Source organism: Myxocyprinus asiaticus, chromosome 2 (genome assembly GCF_019703515.2).
Source record: "Myxocyprinus asiaticus isolate MX2 ecotype Aquarium Trade chromosome 2, UBuf_Myxa_2, whole genome shotgun sequence".
Classification (NCBI taxonomy): domain Eukaryota; kingdom Metazoa; phylum Chordata; class Actinopteri; order Cypriniformes; family Catostomidae; genus Myxocyprinus; species Myxocyprinus asiaticus.
Window position 1 is genome coordinate 37,270,245 of NC_059345.1, and position 27,729 is coordinate 37,297,973.

The 27,729-nt window shown below is 38.1% G+C and overlaps 1 protein-coding gene across 8 annotated transcripts in view; it reads left to right on the forward strand.

Annotated features, from left to right (window-relative positions):
* The window catches only part of LOC127415925 (chromodomain-helicase-DNA-binding protein 9-like), a 116,567-nt gene that overhangs the window by 26,594 nt on the left and 62,244 nt on the right, over positions 1 to 27,729 (forward strand). For 7 of the 8 annotated variants that reach the window (XM_051654976.1, XM_051654942.1, XM_051654968.1 and 4 more), the window contains one exon: positions 20,618 to 21,006. In XM_051654976.1, the coding sequence (XP_051510936.1) occupies positions 20,618 to 21,006 (389 nt within the window). Of the gene's footprint in view, positions 1 to 16,000; positions 16,772 to 20,617; positions 21,007 to 27,729 lie in introns of those variants that run through there. The other variant, XM_051655003.1, reaches the window with a different exon arrangement.

The window sequence follows — 27,729 nt, forward strand, 5'->3', positions numbered from 1 at the left end:
GTGTTTAGTGTATTCAATTTGTAACAATTGCCAAAAATGTAGTGTAGCAGTAGTGCCGATACTTTTGAGTCGTTTTATTATCATTAACTACTTCGAGTTGTAATAAGAGACAACAGCTGCACAAGTTGAGCTTAAAGTTATTGTTACTCTAACTAACATTGGAAATGTTTTTCTCCATCTTGATTGCTGGTTTCGGTAGTTCTTACATTGCTTCTTTTGGAGACCGGAACCACTAAACAGTCCAGAGGCAATAAGAGTCATCATGGCGGCACCCAGTGGTTGATCATGAAAACTGTGGAAATGCATATGTAATGCATTTGTTGTGTTTTTATAAATATATTCACTATTCATTTATTTTCTCTCTCACACACACACACACACACACAGAGAGAGAGAGAGAGAGGAAATAAGATGCAGGTGCCTTAATGCTTGAATGAAAATGTCAGAAAAGTTTGCCAACACATAAGCTGTGGCCTGAAGTAAGCTGTGTTTGTGTGTGTGTGTTTGCTTGCTTGATTGTAGGCTTCCTACCGTGTGTCGCATGAATGTGCTGTGTGTGTGCATGCATGTGCATGCATCCGCCTCTTTGTGAGAGTGTGCGCCTGTGTGTGGCCAACTTGCATTGTAGCTTCCTGACCCTGCGTCTGTGAGGTTTATATAACTGGGCCGGTCTGTCAGGCCTCCAACCAGCACTGTAACCTGACACCTAGTCACCTCCCGTTGCGTCTGAGAGTGTGTGCATGCACTTGTGTTCCCTCTATCTGTGTGTGCAAGTATGGTTCATAGCCTTTTTTCTTCACCTAGCAATTCAGATCTGTGTGTGTGTGCGTGCTAGTGCTGCCAAAATTAACTAATAATGAAAAGTGTCATTTATTGCATTCCTTGTCTTCTCCTGATGCATAATTTTTTTTATATTGAATTAAAAATATATATATTTTTTTGCTGCAGTTGAGCCTTGTAACCAATCACAGACATGTCCGTTGCTTGCTTTCGGTGTATAATTTATTCAAAATTTGCATAACAGTTTTGTTTTTACATGCTGCTGAGAGGGCCAATGTGTGGTTGACCGTTAAGACCTGTACTGATGTTTAAAACTGCAATAAAGTAACTCAGGAACAGTTCTAAGCTTGTTTTTGATCTTGTAACCTACTAAACAATATAAAACTACTTAAATGGAAATTCTATTAATTGCTATTACTTTTAAAAAATCAAGGGAAATAATTAACAATTTTGTTGTGCAGCCCAGGTAATAGAGATTACAATTACGACTGCCGTGATTAAAATTGAAAACTGATGATTACATTATTCCATTTAGGTGTACTCCTGTTGTGTCAGTTTTCTGTTTGCAGCATGTTTTTGCAGTGGTTGAGTATTCTAACCAATCTCAGACATGTCCGTTGAGCAATTAAATGGCAGTGACAAATCAGAGATTTTTTTAATTTGTCTATAGCCCTATCAGTAATGACAAGCTATCCTAATTCGCGAGTTTTAAACAGCCGGATGTGCAGATGCTTGCTTTGTATTTCACCTCTGTTCTTGGTGGTACATGAAAATGAGTGCTGAAAAAACATCACCTCCACATAACAAAGCATAGTAGGTAATTTGGAATTATTTTGGAATCGTTACATGTTATGCCACTCAGTCGCAATGTAAATACACTGCAAATGATGAACGTGTCAAAATTAGAACGCTCCTATTATAATCAACAAGGCGTAGACATGGTGTAAATAATTGATTTATTGTGCATTGTACACTCACCGAGCACTTTATTAGGACATTGTACACCTACCTATTCATGCGATTATCTAATCAGCCTATCGTGTGGCAGCAGTGCAGTGTGTAAAATAAGGCAGGTATGGGTCAGGAGCTTCAGTAAATGTTCACATCAACCATCAGAATGGGGAAATTTTTTTACCTCCGTGATTACGACCGTGGCATGATTGTTGGTGCCAGACGGGCTAGTTTGAGTATTTCTGTAACTGCTGATTTCCTGGGATGTTCATGCACAACAGTTATCAGCGTTTACTCAGAATGGTGCCAAAAACAAAAAACATCCATTGAGCGACAGTTCTGCAGACGGAAACGCCTTGTTGATGAGAGAGGTCAACGGTGAATGGCCAGACTGGTACGAGCTGACAGAAAGTCTACGGTAACTCAGATAACCACTCTGTACAATTGTAGTGAGCAGAATATCATGTCAGAATGCACAACATGTTAAACTTTGAGGTGGATGGGCTACAACTGCAGAAGACCACGTCGGGCACTTTATTAGGACCATAGTTTTCCTAATAAAGTGCTCAGTGAGTGTATATGTATACAGCATTCGGGAGAGTGCACAACTCTGTGCGGAGCATCTCCATGCGTTTCAAACAGCATAAATGATGCCTTGGGAGGGCACTTTGAGGGGAAAACAATCATGATAGCTATTCTGTAACAGAATTTTCAATAAAAGTGAGTTCATAATGACCGTTATTTTTGAGCCCCACACCTTTCAGCTGTCACAGTGTATGATGAAGTCTGCTAAGGGAACAGGGCATGGGATGAATGCTTCTGAATGGAACACACCTTCTCATGGGCCAACGTGAAGTTGATTTCCAGATGTATAAAAGAGCAAAAGTAATTTAATCCAACAGTTCTCAGTTTGTATTGGATAGCCTACATAAAGAATATGGCATTAAGTATTTAATGTAAATTTTTATTCAACTGTTAATTACTATATCAAGGGAAATGATAAACAATTATGATTTTTGTCATAATTGTGCAGCCCTGAACCCTAGTGTGTGCATACTTTTCTGTGAGTCTGTTGCCAGCCGACTCACACAGACACATGCTCTCATTCAACCAGTCTGACAGCTCTGTTGCTCCCTCAAGCACTGATCTAGGGTCAGCACTCCCTTGTGAAATCAAATGACTGATGTAAAGACAAATGCTGTAAGCAGGAGGGCAAATGTTCTATCAGTGCTCTTTCATCTGGACCGGGGAGGAACGTAAGGGGTTAAAGGTAAACAGGAAGGGTCTGTGGTAGTATTTCTTTAGAGGGGGGGTGGTCTTTAATGCACAATGGAAGGGGAGGGAGGAGAGGAAAGGAAGAGGGAGGGGTTAGTTGAGTTATAAGGGGAAAAAGCATGTGGGAAATTTGCCAGGCCAAACTACACAGTAGGTCTTAATCTCAAGCCCTCTTTTACTTTGTTGTTTTCACTTTACATGTGTTTGTATGTGAGTCTGTGGTGTTCGCGTGGAGTTCACTTCAGTGTGCTGAAGATTAACAGGCTTTGACTTTAGGATTAGTAACTGTGTGTGTGTCTGTGTCTGTGTCTGCGAGTTACCTGGCCGTTTTCTCAGCTCTCGCGAGGGTTGGTTAGAGGAATGTCAAGAGTTCAGTGTGATGACAGTCTGATCTGCTGCCGTTCCAGTACATTTAACCCCTCGCACACACAGGACACGCAGGGAGCTTAACAGGTGTGCAATGTCCTCTTTTGAATCAAAAAATGCTTATTTGAGCTCCCTAAAGCTCTGACTTTCTCAGTTTGGAGGGTTAGTATTAGAAAATGTTGTTTGTTTTGGTTGCTGTTTGTTTTTCTGATCTTTTTTTTCTGAGTTTGTTTGGAGATGGCCATTGGATTTCATTGGTTTTGATTGGCTAGGAGAATAGGACTGCAGGTTTCTGATTGGTCTTTTGAGTGAACCGGATCCTCAGTTAGCAGTTGAAACAGTTCATCGGTTGCTATGTCTGTTAGCGACTGTGAGGTTTTGTTTTATAGAAAGGAAAAAGTCCTCATTTCACAACCATGTTCTCATAAGAAAGCACAATGCGGTATTACCTCTGTCATAGGGATAAAGTTCACTGTTTTTATCTACCTGCTACAGTTCCTCTAATCATCAGGAATTTAGCCCTTCTAGTTTGTTTTTTTTCCTCTGACTTTCATTAAAGTTTAATTATGTTAATGTTTTCCTGTTCTGAATCATAGTGGAGTTTAGTTTCTTTTGGCTGCTGTTGTAAATCATTTGATGGTAAAGCTGAATAATAGGCCTAAATGGTATAAAATGTAACCTTAAATGAAGGGGAAATATCTATACAAATATGTTAAACATGATATGTCCTTCAGATATTTCATCATTTAAAGGGGTCATGAAATGGAGAATCAAATTTTCCTTGATATTTAGACATATACAAGGTAACTGTACTATAAAAACATACTCTAAAAAATCAAAACTTCCTCCCCAGTCTAAAAAGATAATTTATAGTTGCCACCCTGCTGAAACATCTCATTTTGAAATCTGTCTGTTCGTGACGTCATGACACATTTCTCATTTGGTTTTACACATCCCACAACATGCGTCATCGCACCCTTGCCCCCCCACCCCACTGGCGTGCAGTTTAAGTCAATAGAGCAGGCCTTCCACGGCTAACTATTCCTAACATAACACCTAAGGGGACCCATCTGGACTATTTTGGATTTTATTTTGTATATGAACTTGAACTACACAGACTCTTTGACCGCTGCCATGTATCTCGCCACTTTTAAAAGAAACGGTGTCAAGTTACAACTCTGAAAGGGAAAAGCAATTCTCTTTCATTCAGCTGCTGCCTGTGTTGCTTTGAGCACAGACACGTTATGGATGCGTTCTTTCGCCCATCTGCGCTATTTTTAATTGTTGGTGTATTTAAACATAGGATGTCTTTGAAGATGGACATCCTTGACGATGGATGATGGAGGTCTTCAACCGTTTCGACGTGTTTCCGGCGATGTGCACCTCAGTGTGCCTTGAGTATGTGTGTGCATAATTTCACCGTTCCTTGGACAATGATGTGTTTGTTTTTTTCGGCTTCAGGTCAGTATCGATTATTTGTGAACCATCATAATACGATTCCATGTTTGCAAAGGAACTGTTATTCAAGTATGGGGCGGTTAAAAACACTTCAAAAACATAAGTAAACCATTTCATTCATGAATATTTCAAATGTCATGATTGTTTGACAGTTTATGGTGCCCTGTGTTAACAGTTGTGCTTGAGATGAACAGTTTAATATATTCAGATGCAATGTGTTGGATGTGCGTTATGTGTAAACCCTTAAATTTAGTTTTATAATGTTCTTCCGATTGAGTTTGCTGAATTTGAGTGGCTGCATGATATTAGCCAATCATAACAGTGGGCGTTTAAGTTGAAGTTTAAAGGAGGCGCTCATGCCAAAACAGAGCGTTTCAGAAAGAAGGACAAAAACGGGGTGGAAAATGATCATATATTACTAAATTATGACTGTTTTGGTGCAAAAAAAACCTTTTATAACATTATCATTGGACCTCAGGGAAGATAATACAGTTATAAAAAAATGGCACTTCATGACCCCTTTAAATGGATATTTCACCCAAAAATAAAAATTCTGTCATCATTTATTCACCCTCATGTTGTTTCAAACCCATAAGACTTTCTTTCCTCCGTGGAACACAAAAGGGAGATGGCAGCATGTTAGAGACTGATGGCCTCTGTCAGTATTCACTTTCATTGAATATTTTTACATTAAAAGTATATGGTGACTGAGGTTGTCAATCTGCCTAACTTCTCCTTTTGTGTTCCAAAATTTTTTTTTCTTGAAACAATATGAGTAGGTGAGTAAATTGACAGAATTTATTTTATTTTTTTTAGGACAGAACTAATGCTTTTTTAGGAAACATACACTCACTGAGCACTTTATTAGGAACACTATGGTCCTAATAAAGTGCCCGACATGGTCTTCACGCCTCTAGGTTCAACATGTTGTGCATTCTCAGATGCTGTTCTGCTCACTACAATTGTATAGAGTGGTTATCTGAGTTACCGTAGCATTTCTTTCATTCTCTGTTGACCTCCCTCATCAACAAGGTGTTTCTGTTCGCAGAACTGCTGCTCACTGGATGTTTTTGGCACCATTTTGAGTAAACTCTAGAGACTGCTGTGTGTGAAAATCCCAGGAGATCAGCAGTTACAGAAATACTCAAACCAGCCCGTCTGGCACCAACAATCATGCCACGGTCTAAATCACTGAGATCACATTTTAATGCCATTCTGATGGTTGATGTGAACATTAACTGAAGCTCCTGTTGCACTGCTGCCACATGATTGACTGATTAGATAATCGCATGAATGAGTAGGTGTACAGTGTTCCTAATAAAGTGCTAACTGAGTGTACATGAGTGCCAAATGAATTGCACAAGTTACTCCAACGTATTTGAGTGTGTGTTTGTCTTTGATTTGGGAATTAGCCTAGCATTTTTGTAAATGGTGTTCTGCAAGTTTGAGTGATGTAATTGTGTGTGTGTGTGTGTGTGTGTGTGTGTGTGTCTGTCTGTCTGCATGTTCGTTCTTCCCTCCTACCTCTCTCTTTCCCTTTTGCTTTGAATAATGAAAGAAGTGTACAGGTCTAATGGAGGCTACCTGCTGTGTGCTGTCGCTCTCTTTCCCTCTGGCATATATCTTGTTTCCTGGGTTACTCATTGCCTGTGTAGCTAAAGATTCCTTGTTCAGCTGTAATTAGGGTTGCCACGGTGTACAGTGTTACCAGTTTTACTTGGTAAAAGAGACAACAACGGTATGAAATTTTATACCGGGTAAAAGGGGAGAAACATTTGAATGGAACTTCCAATATCAATACAATAGCCTAATGAATAGAAATAGCCTTAAATAAAGAATAGTTGCCTAATGAAGAGTTTGCGACCAATGATAAATGAACCTAAATAATGCATTGAAAGCCAGATGTTCTTTACCAGCATATCAAATTACACAGGCAGTAAAGTACGCGCACTGACAGAAGATGTTTAATTGCAGGTAGCGGATATAATTTGCATGGTGGGTAACTGTAAGATGTCTCGGATTCAGAATGACATAAGAAATGTTGTTAGACACACAGACACGCACTTGAAGAAACACACTTTATTATATTTTTAAGAACAGATGACAGAAAAGCCATCTATGCGCATGTCTGACGCGCTGTTTGTTTGGAGGCGTGCAGTCTCGTGGAACATGCGTATGTAAAGGGTTCTCACTATTTCTTTGTTTCAGTCTTCTGAAAAAAATTAGCAAGAATAGTATCATCTGTGATAATGCTGCAAATGACCTCAGACATCTCAGCTCAGGAGGTGCTCTGAGTTTAGTTTGCTTTATTTCCACAGAGCAGTTAGTTGTGAGCGCAACTCTGCAGGGTCACTTTATATATAGCCTATACATCTGTTATTAAATCATAGAATAATACAAAAACACATTCACCTCGAGCCATGCTTTATATTTCAGTGATTATTATCATCATTATAATTATTATGTTTACATTTATAATTGTTTTTAGATCTTAATTTGTATTAGTAATTTCCACCTGTATTAGTAATTTTTCTTTCCATGTACTTGCGTGACAGTAAATGTAAATGTGGTTTTTTATATATATATATATATATATATATATAATTTTTTTTTTTTTTTACCTCTTCATTATTTTAATTGCTTTTTCGTTTCGTTTTAAGTGCACTTTGAATTTAGATGGTTTTTGTTTTTTAAATAAATTAATTTTCAATGCAAAATCACTAAAGCAAAATATTCACCGATCCCACAGCCAGGGGGTTGAAGATGTAATTGGATATTGTGATTTTTATTTTTTTTATTTTATAGAAATATCGTGAACATATGTCTTGCATATCGCCCAACCCTAGGAGGGAACAAAACAAATTTATTCACACACATTCAAAGTCATTACCCTTCCAAAGCAGCTAAACTGGTTTCTGGGATGAAAGGTAATAAAACACCAACATTAAACCTGCAACAACCCACAATAATTGATGTATTTTCCCTGACAACGAAATACCCGGTAGCCCATGATGGAGAGAATGCACGGATGAAGTAGGTTTGCTGCCAAAGAGATGTTGCCCTTCACAACTGTTGAAAAGCCATATTTCAAATAGTTGAACAACACACATTTTAATTGTACTTCATTTTGAAATCAAGCTGCCTTGCGTTATTGTGTAGGCTATTGCTTAACGAAAATTACCCCATAGTACCACTTAGCGTCCAACCAACGGTAATACCGGTTTTAGTCGGTTTGAATGTGAACACCGCACATGTGTGAAAATTATGATATAGTGGCGAGTCTTGATTTAATCATAATTTTTTGACCGATTGAGTGCTGATGCTATGTAGAGAGCAGGGTGGCTGATGTAAGATAATATAATACAATTTAATGATGGCAAATGAGACATGCAAAAAACTGCTAAAATTAACCTTAATGAAAAACATTTACTCAATTTACTCAAAAATAGTATTGAATAATATTGAAAATTGTGCTTAAAAATATTTGAACACAAAATGTAAATTACCATCCATTGGCAATGTTGTTGATACTTTTTGTAATTGACTAAAGGGGAAGGTAACGCTTGGCCAAATACTGCCCAATATATACTGTATATCTTTTACACTTTTATGGTGTTAAAATACAAGTGAAAACTCTGTAATTCTTTTCTCTTTGTTTGTATTGGATAACCCTACATTGAACCATGGCGTAGGCTAGGTTTTGGGGTTGATGGTAATTCTCAGAGGCAGATTAGGTCACCCAAACAAAACTCTGGCCAAACTATGAACCTATTTCTAGCAACACACATGAGCACTGCATTTCAGAAAATCCTCAAAAGGTTGGAGTATAGTTGGCAGGAACTTATTTTTTAAAAGTTTGGTGAGGTCTTCAATATCCACAGTCTTTCTGCTTTGGGGAGTAAATGTCCAATCATTTTCAAAGTCTGTAATTTCATACAACTAATGTGACACTCATTTGGTACTGTGGCCTGCAAAGGTATACTATTGCATTCTGAATAGTACCCAGGGCTGGGTGATATGATGATATATATCGTGGCATTTATATAAAGTGTCCATCGATAGAGATCTTGCCATATCATGTATATCGCGATATGTAAATATCCATGTGCATGGTTCAGGCTTATCTACGTGGGCAGGGCTTCACGTGATACTTGAAGAATCATTGACAGGGATTTTCAGGAATTGAAAATTGTTCTGCTGCTGCCCAAGCAAATTCAATGACATTTATCTCATGATTGGTGCTTCAAAAGCGCTAAATATGCTACTCATCTGACACCTGCATGTGTGTTTTATGTGAGTGTGGCGCGCTATCTCTGGAGCTCGCAAGTGCATGTGAGTCCAGCAGGCTTCCCAGTATTTGTGCTCCACAGACAGGAGAGTGCAGAGTGGGATACCTCGCACCACTCAATCATTTTTGAACCAGGAAAAACCCTAATGGAGAAAGACATCTCCACAGAATGGTACGACTCCAAAACAAGTCAAGGACATGAAGAGGAGCTCCTTATTAAAACAGGTGCGACATCTGTGCTGTGGGTTTACAAAAGCCGACACAGAGCATAACAATGTAATCTGCAAAGTGTGTTTTGTTTTTTCTGCAAGAAGTGTTTATTTTTGTTGGAATTATTATTATTATTTTTTTTACTTTTATGTATTATTTTCTTTGTTGCATTACTTTGAGAAGATCTTGAGTTTCTTGAGGAAAGTTTATAATAGGCTAATAATAATAATATTGGTTAACAACATATCACACTGAAATGTGTCATCATTTAGCATTTTGGTAAGGTTGACCATAGATAGATATATATATATATATATATTTTTTTTATGTTTGTCCAGTTCCAAAATTACATAAATAGTATAGTAGAAGTAGTTTTCACTTATGAAGCCTATTTAATTCACTGATTGGAGTTTCCAAAAATAGTGATTACAATGACCATGTTTACATGCACTTAAGAAAGCGGATTATTCCAAGGTTTTTGCAGAAAGTGGTGTTCTCAAATATCATGTAAACGAGAACGCTGATTTCCTTACGCCATTTAAGGGATTAAGAAAAAGCCGTTTAACACACCTAGGATTCTCCCAGAGAAAGCTGCTAATATGGTCATGTAAACACATAAGCGGTGTTCTAACAGGTTTTTGAAGAGTGTGCATGTGCATGGACCATACTGATTACCTAACATCATAGGATGGAGCCCAACAACTAGTCAACAAAACATTTCTAGAGGTACAGTGGGAAAAGCACGTACACTATACGATACCCATTTATGAACACCACTGTAAAATATCGACGGTCCCTCACATCCACATTTATGTGCTCATACATTGAGGGAATCCCAGAGTTTTATGTAAAGGGAAACCCCACTATTGAAGCGCAATTTCGCTGCAGGTGGTGAAAGAAAGGTAAGGAAACAAACACAGCAACAATTCTGGAATATCTGGATATAAAGCGAAGCAACAGAGAATAAAATAGTGAAGACTTCCTCGGATACCATGTTTGGTATTTACACAAGTGTCGCGGGGCATTTTACACAAGCGCTGCTGTGGAGAAAGCTGCTTATACTGACCAAACCGCATGTATACAGGAGTAAAGTGTACGCCACTTATACAGTGCATGTTCAGCGGAACACTGCTTTCTCACAGTAACCCGCTTTCTGGTGTCCATGTAAACGTCACTGTGGTTATTTCATATATAAACCATTTTTTATTGATTTTCCAGAAAACGATGCATCGAGAAATACTGTAAATCATTATCCTGATATAGTTACTCATAACGTGATAGAAGATTTTGATCATTTTGCCGACCCCTAATAGGACCTAATGGCAGGGATTGAAATCTTTAAAGGCTGATGACTTCAAATAACCTCAAATTAACCAGATTAAAATGGCAGAATTGTCATTTGTTATAAAGTTGCAACACACTGAAAAATAGTGTTTAATAAAATGTTTTATTTAGCTTACATTACAGGTTGAGTCTCTTTTGATTGTTTATTTAGTTGAAGGTTGCTAGGTTTGTGTGTCTTTCAGAATTGTACAATATGGGTAGTAAGAAAAAAAAATTGGAAAATGAAGAAGTTCTAATTTAACTGGATACATTTGGAGCTACTCCACTTTTCAGCTAGCAGTTACAGTTCTATACATATGCGACGGCGGCTTGATATATCTGCAATTGGTGAGCAGTCATTAATAGTATTGAAATGCACTTGCATTACATTTGAAACTGGATTTATTGATTTTTTATTTATTAAGATTTTCATGGGTAAAGGATTATGATTGCATACTGTATGTGGGCATCATGAAGTCACAGTGAACAATATCAGACTGAGTCTGATCTAGATATGCACAAATATACTGTATATGAATCACTTTGTAATTTATGGTGTGTGTGTGTGTGTGTGTGTGTGTGTTATAGTATATAGAGGGGGTTTGTGGTGTGCTCTCTCTGGGTCATTAATAGCTGCCATGTTTAATGGGTTCAGGAAACCATTGCTACACATCAGGTCTTCCCTCATTAATCCTCTCTCACCCTCCCTCCAGCTCTATCTGCTGTACTCCACATTAGTCTACAGATCTAGTCCTAATTATGGACTTTAAACTCTCTCTGGTCCTGACAGTACAATTCATTTTCACCTAAGCAGGACACATATTTTAGGTTGTGAGCAGGGATATCATTACAGTGTTACACTGTTATAAAAGGTCTAGATAAAAGTGAGAGAACTTACATCTTTAATATGGCATGGGTGTATGAAATATTTAATATTTAAGTAGGATTTCGGGAAAGTGTTTTAGATAAGGACATTTTAATATAAAGAGGAAGTTCATTATCCATAAGAAAGGGCACAAACTGTTTACTAGGTTTTTACATTTTCTGATAAAAATGTAGGTTTTGCTTGCCCATGCCAAAGTCGCATCCACGATGCTAGGGTGTTGTGGGTGGTTGCTCAGGTGATTTTAGTGGCTCAATTTAAAAGAGCCCACCCTCAATTATCTATGATATTCTTGTCTTTACATATGGTTCGGGTGCCTTCATTTAAGTCGATGAGATTTTTTTCACCCATTTTGTCATTCGCCACGTGAAATTTCAAATTGTTATTTTCAGCAGTTTTACACCTCTGCTTAACAAGCCACACATTTTAGAGTATTATTAATTTTCGTAGCAGTGCAAGTTTTGTGCCCAAGTTTAGTTCTTTGTGTGAGGTTAGTTTAAAATCCCTAACCTTAAATATGAGCAAAAGTAACAGTGATGCACCACTAATCAGCTAGTGTCATGAGGGCTTGAAACAGTTGTGACAGCACAAGAAAGATCTCCGAGTATAGGATAGCTGTTTTTTTATTCTGGTTCCTTTCCATAAATTCTCTCTTTATTTGCAGATGCTGAAAAGTTGTTTCAGACATACAAGGTATACCGTAAGGTGTAAGATGATGGAATTTCACTCTTTATGTTACTGCTCCGATATCTGGAATCAGGGACTGAAAACGTTCCAAGGAAGGAATAAGAAAACCGAAAACGACAACAAAATTTGTAGAACGTAATCAAAAAATGGGAAATAAGTGCCATTCAGTTTTTCCGGAGTGAAAACGTTATTTTTAAATGTTGGTAACCGGTTAATAGCCAGTTAATTTAATTCCGAATTTTCTTTCAATTTTTGGAATTACACCACTTCGGTTGCCCAAAAAATTAGGCTTCTCTCTTTTTAGTTAAACATGATAAACATGTGCTTTGATTCTGAAGGAAACTGCTTCATCACACATTTCTTTGCCATTAAGGCAAGTACATATAATTACTATGTAATGTATACATGCACAGTTAATCTAGATACAAGGAAAAATATTGAGGTAAAAAGTTACTTTTCTCAATTGTTTGCAAGTCTTCGCCGAATTATTGTTAGATATAATGCATTGATACAGATTTGATGCTGCTGGGTTCTTACCGAGATGCAGATCTCTATACAAAAAATAATTAAATTGTTATTACATGTTTAAAATAACATGACGTTTAGTCCAAACACACCCAAGCAGTGTATGTGTACAGGGCTATTACTGTCATTGATTTTAGATGGCCAGATGTATATTTGAAATATTTAAAATATTTTTGGGGATATATTTAATATTAAGAACTTTTTTTACATTTATTGAAAAAAGTTTTGTTATATAAGCTACTACAGTGTTTCCCCTAGGATTTTTTTCAGCAGCGGTGCTGTTGTATGTGCGTCCACAAGCCCGAAAAGCCAGACCCGTATTAATGCAAATTGGTCGAGGAATAGCTTAAAACAGGGCTGTCAGTTTCAGCCTGGGCCACATCAGGTTTTATTTATGCCCTCAAAGGGCCCGTTGAAAATGTTGCACCAGCACCAGCTTTGGTAGCACCATTGCAATTACCAATAATATTACATATTGAAATGCACATTTGACAGTACAGTATTGATTTTAAGGTTGGGATGCAGATGAAAATGATGATATTAACAACAGTGACATCTGTGAAAAAAAAATGAACACCTAACTTGTATGTGGCTAAATTGAAATATTCTGACAGTGTGACTAAGTTGCATCTTCTTTACAGATTCCTTGTGGGTGCTGTTTGTTTTTAATTAGTTTCATCACCAAGACATAAGAGGTTTGCAACATACAATTCTGTACCGCATTCAAATGGGTTTTGCAATCCCCACCGCACATCTTACTGGTTCACATGCACATTTAAAATAGTCTGTGCGGTTGAGATCACTCTGTGAATTACCGCACCTGCTCTGTGCTCATGCTGCTCTATCCATGAATGAGCTGTGTTGATAATTTACCCTTTTACACTGTTTCATTCCACTTTTGAAGTGAGCAAAATGCGCTCCAAAACATACAGATGACGGGAAGGCTCATTAATATTCACGAGGAAGGCGCTAACTGATTGTTTAGTGAAACGTTGCTATCCCCTGCCATCCTACATTTCAGAAATGAGCTCGCAGGCCACTTGAACTGAAGCGAGTTTGACACGTGTGTTATGCAGTGACGTCACTGTGAGTGTGTGCCTGTATTTGTGTGTGTGTGAGGTGGGGTCTCTTTCGCAGTGTACAAAGCGCACAGCTGACTGAGGCTGGTAAGCATTATGTTGCTTTAAGAATATTAAATGAACCTTGTAAAATCCCAAGAGTGGCGCTCATAATTCAACAGCGGCGCAGCTGCAGAATGCATATAGGAGAAACACTGCTACTGTATACTTGTCGTGTTATGATTTCTGTGCTGATAATTCCCCCACATGGTTAAAAAAAATTTTTTATTGCTTATTATCACTTGGTTTCATTGAGGCAAGTCTCTTATTTTGAGTGTTTTTCCAGACCAGGTCCCTTTTTTTCTTGAGAGATCTGGCAACACTGCAACTGGTATATCACCCACCCTTAGCACAGAGTACTGTCATGTTAAAAAAGAACGTCATTAACCATCCTTTAATTTCATTCTAACTGGTTACCAATTGGAAAGGAGGCAGCGGAACACTGGAACAGAACGAACAAATACAGTTTCTGCTCAGAAAGAACAATTTAGAAACATTTAGTTTTTAGTCCCTGTCTGGAGTAGTTACAGGTAGTAGGATTGGGCAGATTATTGATGTCCTAACTTGTTGAAAGGAGATACATACTGTATGTTAATGTGTTTGAAGACTGCACTTCTATGTTAAATATGTTGTTATATATTTCAATATGTTTCTCCCAGGTTGATATAATGGTAAATATTGTCCCTTATATGTAAACACCTTAAATATCCTTGAAAATTAGTTTTGGGCCTAATAAAAGGTCTGACAGTGGGTGGGTTTGTAAATAAGTTGCATAGATAGAGAACCAAAGGAATAGCTCTCTCGCTCTCTCGCTCTCTCGCTCTCTCTCTCTCTCTCTCTCTGCATAGCTGAACTCCTCCCAATATCTTGGTGCTGCTATTTCATCTAATTTACATATTAACCATTTCGTTGCCATGGTACAGAGGTTGTTTGACCTTGTCCCTTATATACAACTGTGTTGAAACCTGTTAAGGTTCTAGAAATGTAGAAATAACATTTTGCCATTGTCACATTCTCTTCATAACTCACAAAGATATTGAAAAAAAAAAACTATTTTGTGTGTTACAGGTCTGCTGTCATTTCATGATGGCACTCTTTAAAATACATTTTAATGTATGTTCTTGGATGTTTATTAAGGTCTGAGTTTGAGTTGTTCCCAGCAGTCCAAACTTCAAAGCCTTGTTATCTCTCTCTCTCTCTCTCTCTCTCTGCAACTACTGCACTTACTGTAATGCCAGAAAAAAATGCACCCATGCACAAACAATGATACAGCTATATGTTACCTAGTGAGGCACATAGTTGTGTAGTTGTTCTTGTCTTTCAGAAGAGTCTTGTCTTTGTAGAAGTTGCTCTTACTCGAATCTCAAGGCCAGGCCTAGCCACAGCTTATCTCTGCCGCTCCGTAAGATTCTTATGCTAAGCTGACCCACTTTTGTGCGTGTCCGTGTGCATGATTTCAGATGAATGTCAGGGTTGATAAGCATGTGGTTCGGTAGTTGTAGTATACCCGATCATAGATGTTTTGTATTAGGTCACAGGTTTGTCTATGTGTGTCTGTTTTAGCTCCAAAGAATCAACCCTGAATTTTCATAGTGCAGGGTTTTGCTTTCATTTTTTACTGTTTGTGTATGTGTGGCCACAAGTGGTTTGGTACCATGCTTGTGGAGAGCTACACATGGCCAATGTTCACACTTTGGTAAAGTGGAGACACAGCCTCATTTCCCCTTGAGTCTTGTTTGTCACTTCCTGTGAGCACAGTCAATCCAGCTGCACACAGCAGCACACTGCACTCATGCCAGCTGCATTCTCTTGTGGGCTTTACTACTGTGTGTGTGTGTGTGTGTGTGGTGTGGGGTTTTTGGAGGAGCTATGTCTGATGATAATATTGCTGTGTCATGATTGACTAAATTTTAATTATAATTGTGATTCATTATTTTACTTATTTTAATATGTGTAAAGCTGTGTTTATGTGAGAGTTGTATTAATTGTTTTCATGATTGCTGTTGTGCATTTAGTGTCTGTTTGAATCTTGCATAAAGAGAAATTCAGTATTTTTGGGGTTAAATTGTGAATGTTAATGTAATAACAGCTAGCACCCTCTGCTGGACCTCCTGCTTTACAATGAGCTAAAGAGAGAGTGAGTGAGTGAGCAAGGGAGAGAGAGAGAGAGAAAAACCAGTCTGGATTTTAACGACATCTCTAATATTCATGCTGATGCGTTTTGCTGCTTTGTGCTTTCATTTCTCGCTGCTTCGTCTGTGTCTCCCGCTCGCCGCACACACCCCAGCCTGAGAGAGGTGAACAAGGGAAAGGGAATGGGGGGAAACAAGTGGAAATAAGGAAAACAAGCTACAAAACGTCCAACTGAGCCAGTACAAAAACCTTTGTGTTGTAAAGGAGGGGTAGCAATCCTACCTACGTCTTGGGTTGAAAGAAGGAAGAGGAACAAGAAGTCTGTCGGTGTATGCAAGCGTGTGTGTGAAAAAGAGGACAAGAAAACCAGAAGAACGAGCACAGTTGTTCTCGGACGGGCGGCCGGTCGGAGGGAATCAATGAGAAAGAGAGAGAGGGAGGGCCGAGCTGAGTGCAGCAGAATGAGAGGATCCCGGACGAGTGTGGCTGCTTTATCGGTCTCTTCCTCATTCCCTTGTTTTCTGTGAAGTGCGGCTCCATGCAGCCCGGCCAGGGGAGGAGGAGGAGGTGAACAGGGCTTCTTCAGCCACGGACCTGCTGGGGGAGGGAGGGTGAGAGGGAAAGTGAGCGAGAGAGAGAGAGAGAGAGAGAGAGGAAGGAGGGGGAGAGAGAGACAGCGAAAGGGCAAGGCTTTTGTTGGCGGTTAGAGAGAGGGAAGAGGGGGGAAGAAGAAAAGAAAAAAACATGTCTACGGTGAAGAGGCCGAGAGGACGGGTGAGTGAGTGTGTGTGGAGGGGGGTGTGGGGTGGGCGGGTGTTAAGGGGGGGGGGGGGGGCGTTGGCGGTGGGGGAGGGTGGCAGGCAGGAACTGAACAACTACAGGATCATGCAGCAGGCTACACAGTCACCGCCATCTTGAGCTAACTGCTTCTCTCCATTTCTTCTGCTCTCACTAGCATGCTAACGGGGAATGCTATGCTATGCTAGGTAGCTTTGACCCTCATTCCACTCTTTGCCTGCTTTCCTTCCTGTTTCATTTGCTCGCTCTCTCACTGATGAGGCGCAGTGGGACGTTGACATGTGCCACATGTGTACATCAGGCATTGCATGGCAGTGATGTGTGGGTGTGTTTCTGTTTTAGTATGTGTTTCATTATATGTGGATATGGTCATGAGTGTCGGAGCGAGGATAAAGATTGAAATCTCTGCAGTGCTGGCAGCCTGTAATTTTAGTTATTTATAGATGTGTTACATGGTTGCAGTGCTCACGGCTTGCTGCATTTTTCCCCCTCTCTCTCTCACGTCATATTCGGTCTATTACTCATTTTCTCACATACACTTTCTCCCCCCTTCCACTCTGCTCCCTCCTTCTATAGCTTTCCTTTTCGTTCCTAATTTACCCTTCCATGCCTCAAATGGATTAGTGAGAATATTTCATAGAGCACAGTCTCTTTTTGCTTTACGGCTTATGTTTATCCATCAAATGAGTTAGTGTTTATAACCCTCCCCCACTCTCTTCTCCTTTTTTTTTTTTTTTTCACTCTTTCCAGATAATTCCCTTTATTTAGCCGTCAGAAAAGCACAGGCTGGGCCTGTTGATGTGATCAACAAAGCTTCACTGGCATGACTGTAAAGGAATATTTGAGCATTGCTTTGGCAGTGCCATATTTACAAAGAGCAAGTGCATGCAATAAAACCAAATGAAGTCAAAGAATTTCTCTTTCTCTTTCTTTCTTTACAAGTTAATTGGTTTAAGCTCAATTTAGCTGTTTCCCAATGAAAATGAGAAAGAGAGACATGTAGGAAAAGGGAGAAAATGATTAAAAAGGCAGTCTGCATGTCAACCAAGCCAGCATGAATAATAAAAGTTGGCTTGTCTCAGCCTGCTATATGATCGTGTGGTGAATTATACATGGCGGTGTTACGGTGTTCAGCATGGTGAATAACAAGGGGAATTTTAAATGGCACTTCATGTCATTCACTTCAAGGTTGCTGACCCCTGCCTTAGATTCATGATGATTGACCTTCTATAAGTGTGTGATGCCATTCAGATGAACTGTGATCTAGCATTACCTCTACTGTATACTCTTATTTTTATGAATGATATCTGTCTTCTTTTGATGTGCTAAAAACTGTGAATGTGTGGCCCCAGTGGTATAAAGCATTTGTCAATGCAGCCTGCCAAACCTTTCCTTCATCGTGCCCTGTAGCGGGTTGACTGTGATTGCAGAACAGAGTATATTATGAAACCCAGGTATTAGGAGCATTGATGATGCAGCAGTTCAAAGATGGAGGATTTCCCATGTTGTCATCCAAAATGTGTGGGTGGACTCGGGCTTGCCATTCTGTAATAAAACCCTCCTGCTGCACTGCCTTCTGGAAATCAAATAGAATCAGACTAGCTGGGATGTCCACAGCTGTTTTTGTCTAGTGATTTTGGTCTTAGATATGCTGTAGTTTTAGTTTGGTGGAGAGATCACAAATAACTAGTTTGATTCTTGAATTCCCAACCAGTATCGAGCTGGGTAAAGAATAGTTTGCATAGCAAAACACTTTGACTACATCAAAAGTTCTGGATTCTATAGAGCACAACAGGCTGGTTCTGGAAGTAAAAATCCCATAATTTTTTTCCATAGGGGAATTTACTAATAATGATAACTTCTAAACCATTAAAGACAGACCTACCGTGAGCCCTAAGGTTGTTAATTGATTATACTGGTATATGCTTCTGCTGAAGCCATCAGTCTGCGTTATTTCTGGTTTTCTGCGTGTTTAATAATGGAATTCCTTGTGAAGAACCACACTACCCATGATCCTGAGGGTGGAACTCCACCAATCAGAGAATCACAGCAAACAAACCATGGCAAAAGAGCCCAGCAGCAACCACCTACTTGCATGACGAACTGAGAATGGCACAATCAAGTCGGTCTCTCTACACTCTCAATCTACTTGCACTGTATATGTAGAGTATATTTGTATATCTGAATATTTTACAATAAAATTAAAATATATTGTGTCTACACCTATAATCAACAAATTTAAATCATTTTATATTTTTCCATAATTTGATGATGTCATTTGGGATTGTAATCCATTCAAATTTTGCGATTCACCTCCTAGTTGGTTGGTTTGGTTAGAACTCTCTTATGAAGGATCCCTATGGAAAGAAATGAATGGAAAAGATACTTTGAAACCAATTGCAGCTTAAGTCAGCCAATAATCACCCACTTAGACAGGAAAAGCCATCTGACTGACATTTAACGGGAGCAATCACAGTCATGACAACTGAATGGTTTAGCATGTTAATGTGGTTATGACATGTTGATAGGATATTGGTATTGGTGGACTATATCCGTTACGTGCCTGTTGCTGCAGGGCAAGTGCAAATACTTGCTACTGCTAGAACATACACATACAACATACAATGTGTTAGCATGTGGACATGCTGTTGCTGCACAAGAAGACAAACACAAGACATGTTGCTGTTGCACAATTAGACATACATACAGTCCTCATGTACTTGCAGATCTACACATGTGGAGCTGGGGAGGAGGAGGGTAGTGGAACCGGCTTATCTGCAAAACTCAGCAATGTAAATGTTAGACAAAGAGAGAGAACTCAAGATGATCGGTTAACAGATTATAAATCAAAGAACCTATCAGCTTACACCATGAGAGCCAATTGGCTTAACACATCACATGTGAGTGAGCTGATTGGCTAACAGATAACAAGTTAAAAGAAAATCAGCTTGTGCCAGGTAGAGTTTCATGTGTGAACTTAGGTAATTTAGTTTTGTTATTACGTGCCGTTTAGGAGTGGAGATTTATATACCAATTAATTGCTGCTAAGTGCCTCAAATAAAACTCTGAATATCTTTAAAAGATTAGCAAGTCCAGTGATTATTTCATCCTTAAAAGAGCTCATTACATCAACCGCTACCTTTTAAACACCACAATAGCCACTTTTCCACCATCGGGCCGAACAGTTCTCATTGCAAAACCGTACAGTTCCGTGCTGATCCGGGCCAGTTGGCGCAATTAGTTTCATTTTCCATTGTAGTGTGGTGAAATCAGGAGAAATTCCATAACAGATCCATCTTTTTTTAGCCAATCTGAAAATAAGCCAGTCAAGACTGAGGCTTTTTGGTTGAAGTTGACAAAATGGCAGACTGCTCATTTACTTTATATTCAGACTTAGAGTACTATACTGTACTGACTTTGTCCTTCTTAATAAGAAACCTATTAAAGTATTTACATCCGCTAGAGTCCAAGTTTTCTGGGTCATGGCTTGGGGAGCTGACTATTTAATACAGCTCATAGTTCTGTTTCATGTCCAATGGCTCTCTCATATTGACCGTGAGACTGGTGGCGTCATTGGTATCTTAATGAGTGTTTTGTTCAACACAAACTTACCATATAAAATTTAAAAATCCTGAAACATAAGCATATAATTTGGCTTACTGTACAGTCCTGTGTACAACTCCAGATAAAGCAGGCTCTGTGGATGACACCGATAATTGCAGCAGTTGTCCAATTGATGTTCACCCACACATAGAGAAAGATGCCTCTGTAAACTCTGTTGAGGTTTTGGTAGTAACATCTTTTTTTCTTCTCCTGTTGTAGCCTCCAAAGAACACTAATGGTCCCAACAGTCAGGCACGGGTGCTTAGCCCACCAGTGAAGAGTAGCTCCTCTTCTTCCTCTTCATCATCCTCCTACGTATCCGTGTCAGAGAAACGGGTTCAGAAGCAACAGCAGCAGCAGCAGATGGAGGCATCCATCTCAGAAGATAAACAACAGAAGGCCAATCGAATCATCTCGGAGGCCATCGCTAAAGCACGAGAAAGAGGAGAGAGAAATATCCCACGTGTCATGAGTCCCGACAGCTTCCCATCTTCATCGTCACAACATCGTCACAGGGCAGGTGCCTCTAAGTCCAAAGGCAAGGATAAGAGGTCCAAGAATGCCCGGATTGTGTCATCCTCCAAGCCCAAACAAAAGGCTCAAATTGGGTAAGACCACTTTGACATTCTCCCCAAGCTGGTGGATGAGTGACATTTAATTTGTTTGGTTTGGTTTGTTTGTTAGGGAGCTGTGAGGGAGAGTGTTATGGAGGTGTCTGTCATTATCTGGCTGAGTACTTGACATGACTCTGCTTATTTCCTCAGTTCTCCCAAGTTCATGAATAAAACTTCACCTGCATGTTTAGCAGTTTCAGCAAGCTAATTACTTTGAGTTAAAGTGTTTAACAACTTAAGTTGTTATCTTAAAAGTGTGTTTTGTGTATTGGTCTAAATTAGGTGAGAGATTGCTCTCTTAAAGATGCAGTTTAAGATGCAAATACAAATTTGATTATACTTGATGTAACGTAAGTCACAACAGTCAGACGGTGTGTGGAGCGATAAAAACCATTTGAGTGATCTTGCGTGCTCTCAATCTCTCATCAGTCACTCATCTCAGTGCTGTTTGTGAGAACCCTGATATTTTATGCAATACCACTAATAACAGCAATAACAATTTAACCTTCAACTAGATAGGTAATGTTTAAGACAAACTTTGAAAGGCCTTGTCTAAAGGTTTCATAAGTTTTAAGTTCGGTTATACAGCCATTACTGCAAGACAAATAACCAGGTAGAGACAGACAGACAGACAGATTGATTATAAGCAAGCATTTTTAATTTTTCTCTGGAAGTCTTGCATGTTGTGGTCCTAAGGACTAACGTACTGTACGGGCCATAGAATTCACAAAACTATACAAGCAGAAATGCCTTTTTTTTATATATATAACTAGCAGGAGGCTGAGATCTTGGAGATGAATTTGATTTAGGGTTGGTTTGGTTTCCTCTTTGACCATTAGCCAACAATCACAAGTTATCTGAGAGGTGAATGAAAAATTAGGCCAAACTCACACAATCACGATGAAGGAACAAACAAGAGCTAAACAGAATCTGCTGTTCTCCCATCCTTGTCATGGTTAATGATAGTACTGTATATGTAACAGGGCTCACACAGACAGCCCCTTCTGGTGAGTTTTAATAGATCATAAGGCTGGACCGAACATGCAGAGCTTAACGACAACATGATGTCATCTGATCTGTGTTAATAATATAGGACTGAATGGAAGAACGTCACGAGCTTTCTAGGTCATATGCAATATGTGAAGGCCATTGCAAAGTTTGTGCTACCATGTTGCTTAGGTCTTCCAGCTCATTTTAGTTTCAGACTAGATGCTGCTTTTTTTCTAAGAAGGGTACACACTCTCCTGTGGTCCATTGCTAAAATTGCGAAGATAGCATGAAAATGTTTAGCATTCCCACTGAGCTTGTAAAAGCAGTGTGTTGTATTTCTTCTGTGAATTGTTCATCGTGCTTAATGGATTAGCAATCTGACTGTCCCAAATACTTCAGCAGTAATGGCAAGACAAACAGAACATATGTATTCAGAATCAGTGGCTCACTGGACGATTTCTTTGCTTTTTTATATGCTTGTCTTCAAATACTCAGAAATGAGAGAGACAGGTTTTCAATGCATATTGAATTGTATATAAGCTACAGGCTGAGTGGTCTATTCCCTGTAAAGTTCTGTACTTGAGAGTGGTTACCTGTCTGGTTTGACAGAGTTTTATTGAGCTTATTTTGCAGTGTAAGCATTGTGAACAGGATGTTGTATATGTCACCTGGTGTTACTTTGTTGACAACATAATGTGCTAGGCCTACGTTCATCCTGTTCTGGTTCAAAAGAATCAGATTGAGGGTTGAGCATTGCGTTGTAACTAGTGGTGTTGTCACAATACAAATTCCCACAATTAAATGAAACTCTGCAATGTTAGATTTCTTACTATTTTTATTATTTTTTTAAAATCTTTTTATTATTATTTATCGCATTTTACAAGTGGGTTTTACAGACATGAGAGACAAATAAACAATACTGTAAGCATGTTTAAAAGCAGGGACTAAAAACAAAATGTTTTTCATTTTGGTTTGTTCTCTGCAAAAACTGTTCCGGTTCAAAAGTTCCGCAGCCTCCTTTCCAAATGGTTACCGGTTAGAACAAAATAAAAGAATGGTTAATAACGTTCTTTTTAAAATGACAGTACACTGTGCTAAGGGGTGGGTGAAATACCAATTGCAGCTAGGGGTGGGCAATATGACCAAAATCTTATATCACGATATGAGTAATTTTATATATCACGATAACAATGTATATCACAATATAGTAATTTTCTTTGGGAAAATCAAGAAAATTGGCTTATGTACTAAATAACAATATTGTAATGTCTATTTTGGGGTAATTCTGTCAGTGAATTAAATACTTGCAAATATTTCCTCTTATGTAATTGTCTCTTTATTTGGAGCTTGACAGTAGTCAAAAGTACAAAAAAATCAGCAACTTGGTTTTAAATCATTCGTACCATAATGCTAAATTTCACATTATGCCACATTTTAGTCTGTGTTCACCAATATTATTATAAACTTTCCTCAAGAAACCCAAGATCTTCCCAGAGCAATACAACATAGAGAATAATACATAAGTAAAAAAAGAAGAAAATAATGCAACTAAAATAAACACTTCTTGCAGAAAATTCCCTAAATTATGTAAACACTTTTTGCACAAAATAAATATCAAATAAATATAAACACTTCTTGAAAAAAAAAAAATATATATATATATATATATATATATATATATATATATATATATACTGTATATGATTGTGGAGCGCATCTTTTGGCTTTCATAATATTCTTTTGCGTGCTTCATTTTGATGTAAAACAAATTGCATTTATTACGAGTGATTATCGCCGTGTGACACAGTTTACTTATTAAATAGAATATTTACATATTTTTCTGCTCCGTGTTGGGTTTTGTGAACCTACACCACAGACATTTTCTTGACTTGTTTGGGAGTCATCCCGTTCTGTGGAGATGTTTTTCTCAGGGTTTTTCCTGGGTCAAAAATAGCAGGAATCCTGCTGGACTTGCGCAAACTTGCATGCTCCTGAGACGCTTACATGATACACAGATGTGCCCGTCAGATGAGAAGCATTTTAAGCATTTATGAAACGTCAAATGCAAGATAAATGTAATTGAATTTGCTTGGGTGGCTGCTGACTTTTTTTTTAAACCCTGTCCATGTTTCTTAAATTCTCTCAGTCTCATGTGGAGACCTACCCACTGATATTTACATATCTCGATATACACAATATAGCAAAATCTCTATCGATTAACATTTTATTTCATCACCACGATATCTGGTCTGTAAAAATAAGCTCAAAATAAGCCACTTGCCTCAAAATAAACAAAAAATTAGGGATTTATCACAATAGAAATCATAACAAGCATACAGTTAATTAACAGTTAAGTAACAATTTAATTAAAAATCTGCTTCTGAGTCAAAACCCGGCAGCATCAAATCTGCCGGCATCATATCTAACACTAATTCAGTGAAGACTTGGAAATGACTGAGAAAAGTACTTGCATCTAATAATGTTTTCCTTGTATCTGAATTAGCCATTCATGTATATGTAGTAATTATACATAGTTGTTAAAAAGGTCTTCATTCACAGAATACAACATCCACAACAGACAATTATTCAAAGAAATTTGTGATGCAGCAGTTTCATTCAAACAAAATTAACCAGTTATAACCGATTTCCAGCATTTAAAAATAACGTTTTCACACGGAACAATTGAAAATCACTTTGTTCCGGTTTTCGGTTACGATCTGCTAAACATTTTGTTTGTTTTTGTTTTTTGTTTTTGTTCCTTGAACCGTTTTTAGTCCCTGTTTAAAAGTGAACTGCTTTTTTAAAGAATTTTATTGCTTTATTATTTCTGAAATATTTAATTGGCAGATAGTTCATTTAGAATTATTTTTCAGATTATTCACTTATTACAACAAAACTGAATGTGTATTTTAAACTACATGTTGTCATATGAACAACCAGTAAGTAAATCTCATGAGTCTCATGTGCCTCAAGTACACATAACACAGCAACAGATTTTGGTTTCTATGGAGTCAGGAGTCAGAATTCAGTCAGATCCAACTGATTCATAAGACTTTTTGATTCACTAAAAAGAGCTGGCTCACAGATTTACTGCTAACTAGGGATGTCCTCATACCATTTTTATTTTTTTGGAAAACGAGTACCGATACTTCCTTTTCAGTACTTGCCGATACTGATACCTGTTTTTTGTTTTATTTTTTTCTGAAATCCATATCAACAGTTTATTTCAATTTTGTCATCAAAATTGTGTCTAAATAAGTTATTTAGTTATACAGTTTTAATCAAATGAAAATAGAACAATTACATTTCCAACATAATATTGTATTATTTTTATTAAATGATGTGGTTTTATTCAGAACCTCACAGCACTATCCAAAATACAACTTTGGAGTTATTTTTGTCAAATAAAGTGCTACATAACAGAGCATCATAAGTGTGAGATATTGCTTAAATATTATACATTTACTATTTATTAATTATTATTTGTAGTAGTAGTAGTAGTAGTAGTAGTAGTAGTATTACAGTGACTATTACTTAAAAATACAGTAGTGATTTATTTCTGTGGTACTTTTTTCCATTTAAATCTTTAATTTTAAAGCCCCTTCTGTTTTTGTGTTTTAACGGAAGTTTTCGCATCCGGAAAAGCCAGTCACTACGTGACTATTAAACTGCAAACGGCTGCTATTTAATTAAATGAATATGTAGTCTGTATGAAGTCAATTAACGCTCTGCTCGCAGTCATCTGCTACAAATAGAGTGTGCGAGTGTGAGCAAGGAGGTCGTAAGAGCAGAAGGCGTCAGCTTAACAACGGCTCCACACATACAAGTACATGAGCGTGGAATCCCTACTGATAACTGAGATTTTCGATGAGCAGCAGGACTATCTAATGAGAGCCGTTCCATGTAAAGACCTGCACCTTACTGACTGAAGACCTACAGAACTCTTTTGATGACAAAACTGGAACATGTTACTAGTGTTGTCAAAAGAACAGGTACTTCAGTACCAAGTCGATGCTAAAATAAAAAAGATGTAACGATACTAGTGTTTCTGCAGTACCGGAAGTACCGAGCACCGACTCTATCCGGTATCAGTGCGCAGTATGACTGACACACGACTGCTTTAAAGTGCTCACAGGCTTATTTTGAATGCGTGCTCTGTTACTCCTTGTACACTGAAATGGACAATTAAGCAAATTAAAATCGTGACATGTCTTAGTGTGATTTATTAAACCGCTAAAGGCTGCAATCTTACTGTGGACAAGCTGCGTACTTTAAATAAATCGACCACTCATCCACTAGAAACTCCACAGACATTGAGAATCATTCATGTTGTATGAGATGACAGAGCAGAGCACTAATCAACTGTGAACCACACAGCACATGTAAGATATATATTTATTTAATTAGAATCACAGCAGTTGCGCTTTAATCTCAGCTCAGGTTTATTTCACATTTAAAACAACAGAGTTGACCAAAGTGCTTCACAGTAATACTATTAATAGCATAACATTTAAAAATTACCACATACACAAACACCAGTAATCTAAAATCCAAACACCCCAAAACTGTGTCCTACATTTCATTTGTCAGACTCAAAGGCCAGTGTGAAGAGATGAGATTTCAGCCGTGAAGTGAACTGTTTATGCGGAAAAGTGAAGCATCCGGCAAAAAACACGTCATAATAAAAGCACTATTCAAAATAAAATCTAGATGCCTGAAATTAAATAAAATATATTACAACTGTATAGTAAAATGTAATATTCACTGTAATAATAATAATTAATCAAAATATCACAAACAAGACAGCTGTAGAATAAAAGTTTGGCAAAAAAAATGCAATGACCTGTTGAAAAGTTATATTTTCACTTGTTAAAAGTTTTAAGATTTTATTGATTAGACAAAATTTTGATGATGAAATAAAATTAAACTTTAAAAACATTTCTGGAAAGTTCTGGAAAATAATAATAATTATTCATATTTATTAAATAATTATAAATAACTAAACCGAGGGGGCCTGGGTAGCTCAGCGAGTATTGACGCTGACTGCCACCCCTGGAGTCGCGAGTTCAAATCCAGGGTGTGCTGAGTGACTCCAGCCAGGTCTCCTAAGCAACCAAATTGACCCGGTTGCTAGGGAGGGTAGAGTCACATGGGGTAACCTCCTCGTGGTCGCTATAATGTGTGGTTCTCGCTCTCGGTGGGGCGCGTAGTGAGTTGTGTGTGAAGTCTCCACATGTGCTACGTCTCCGCGGTAACGTGCTCAACAAACCACATGATAAGATGCACGGATTGACGGTCTCGGACGCGGCGGCAACTGAGATTTGAGGCAAGTCACTACACCACCACGAGGACTTAAAGTCCATTGGGAATTGGGCATTCCAAATTGGGGTGAAAAGGTGAGAAAATCACGCACAAAAAAATTATATATATATATATATATATATATATATATATATATATATATATATAATATATATATATACACACACACACACACACACACACACACACACACGTACACTACCGGCCAAAAGTTTTGAAACACTTGACTGAAATGTTTCTCATGATCTTAAATCTTTTGATCTGAAGGCGTATGCTTAAATGTTTGAAATTAGTTTTGTAGACAAAAATATAATTGTGCCACCATATTAATTTATTTCATTATAAAACTAAAATGTAATAAAAAATAAAAAAAGGTTTTGAAATTGATGACTTGGACCAAATAAT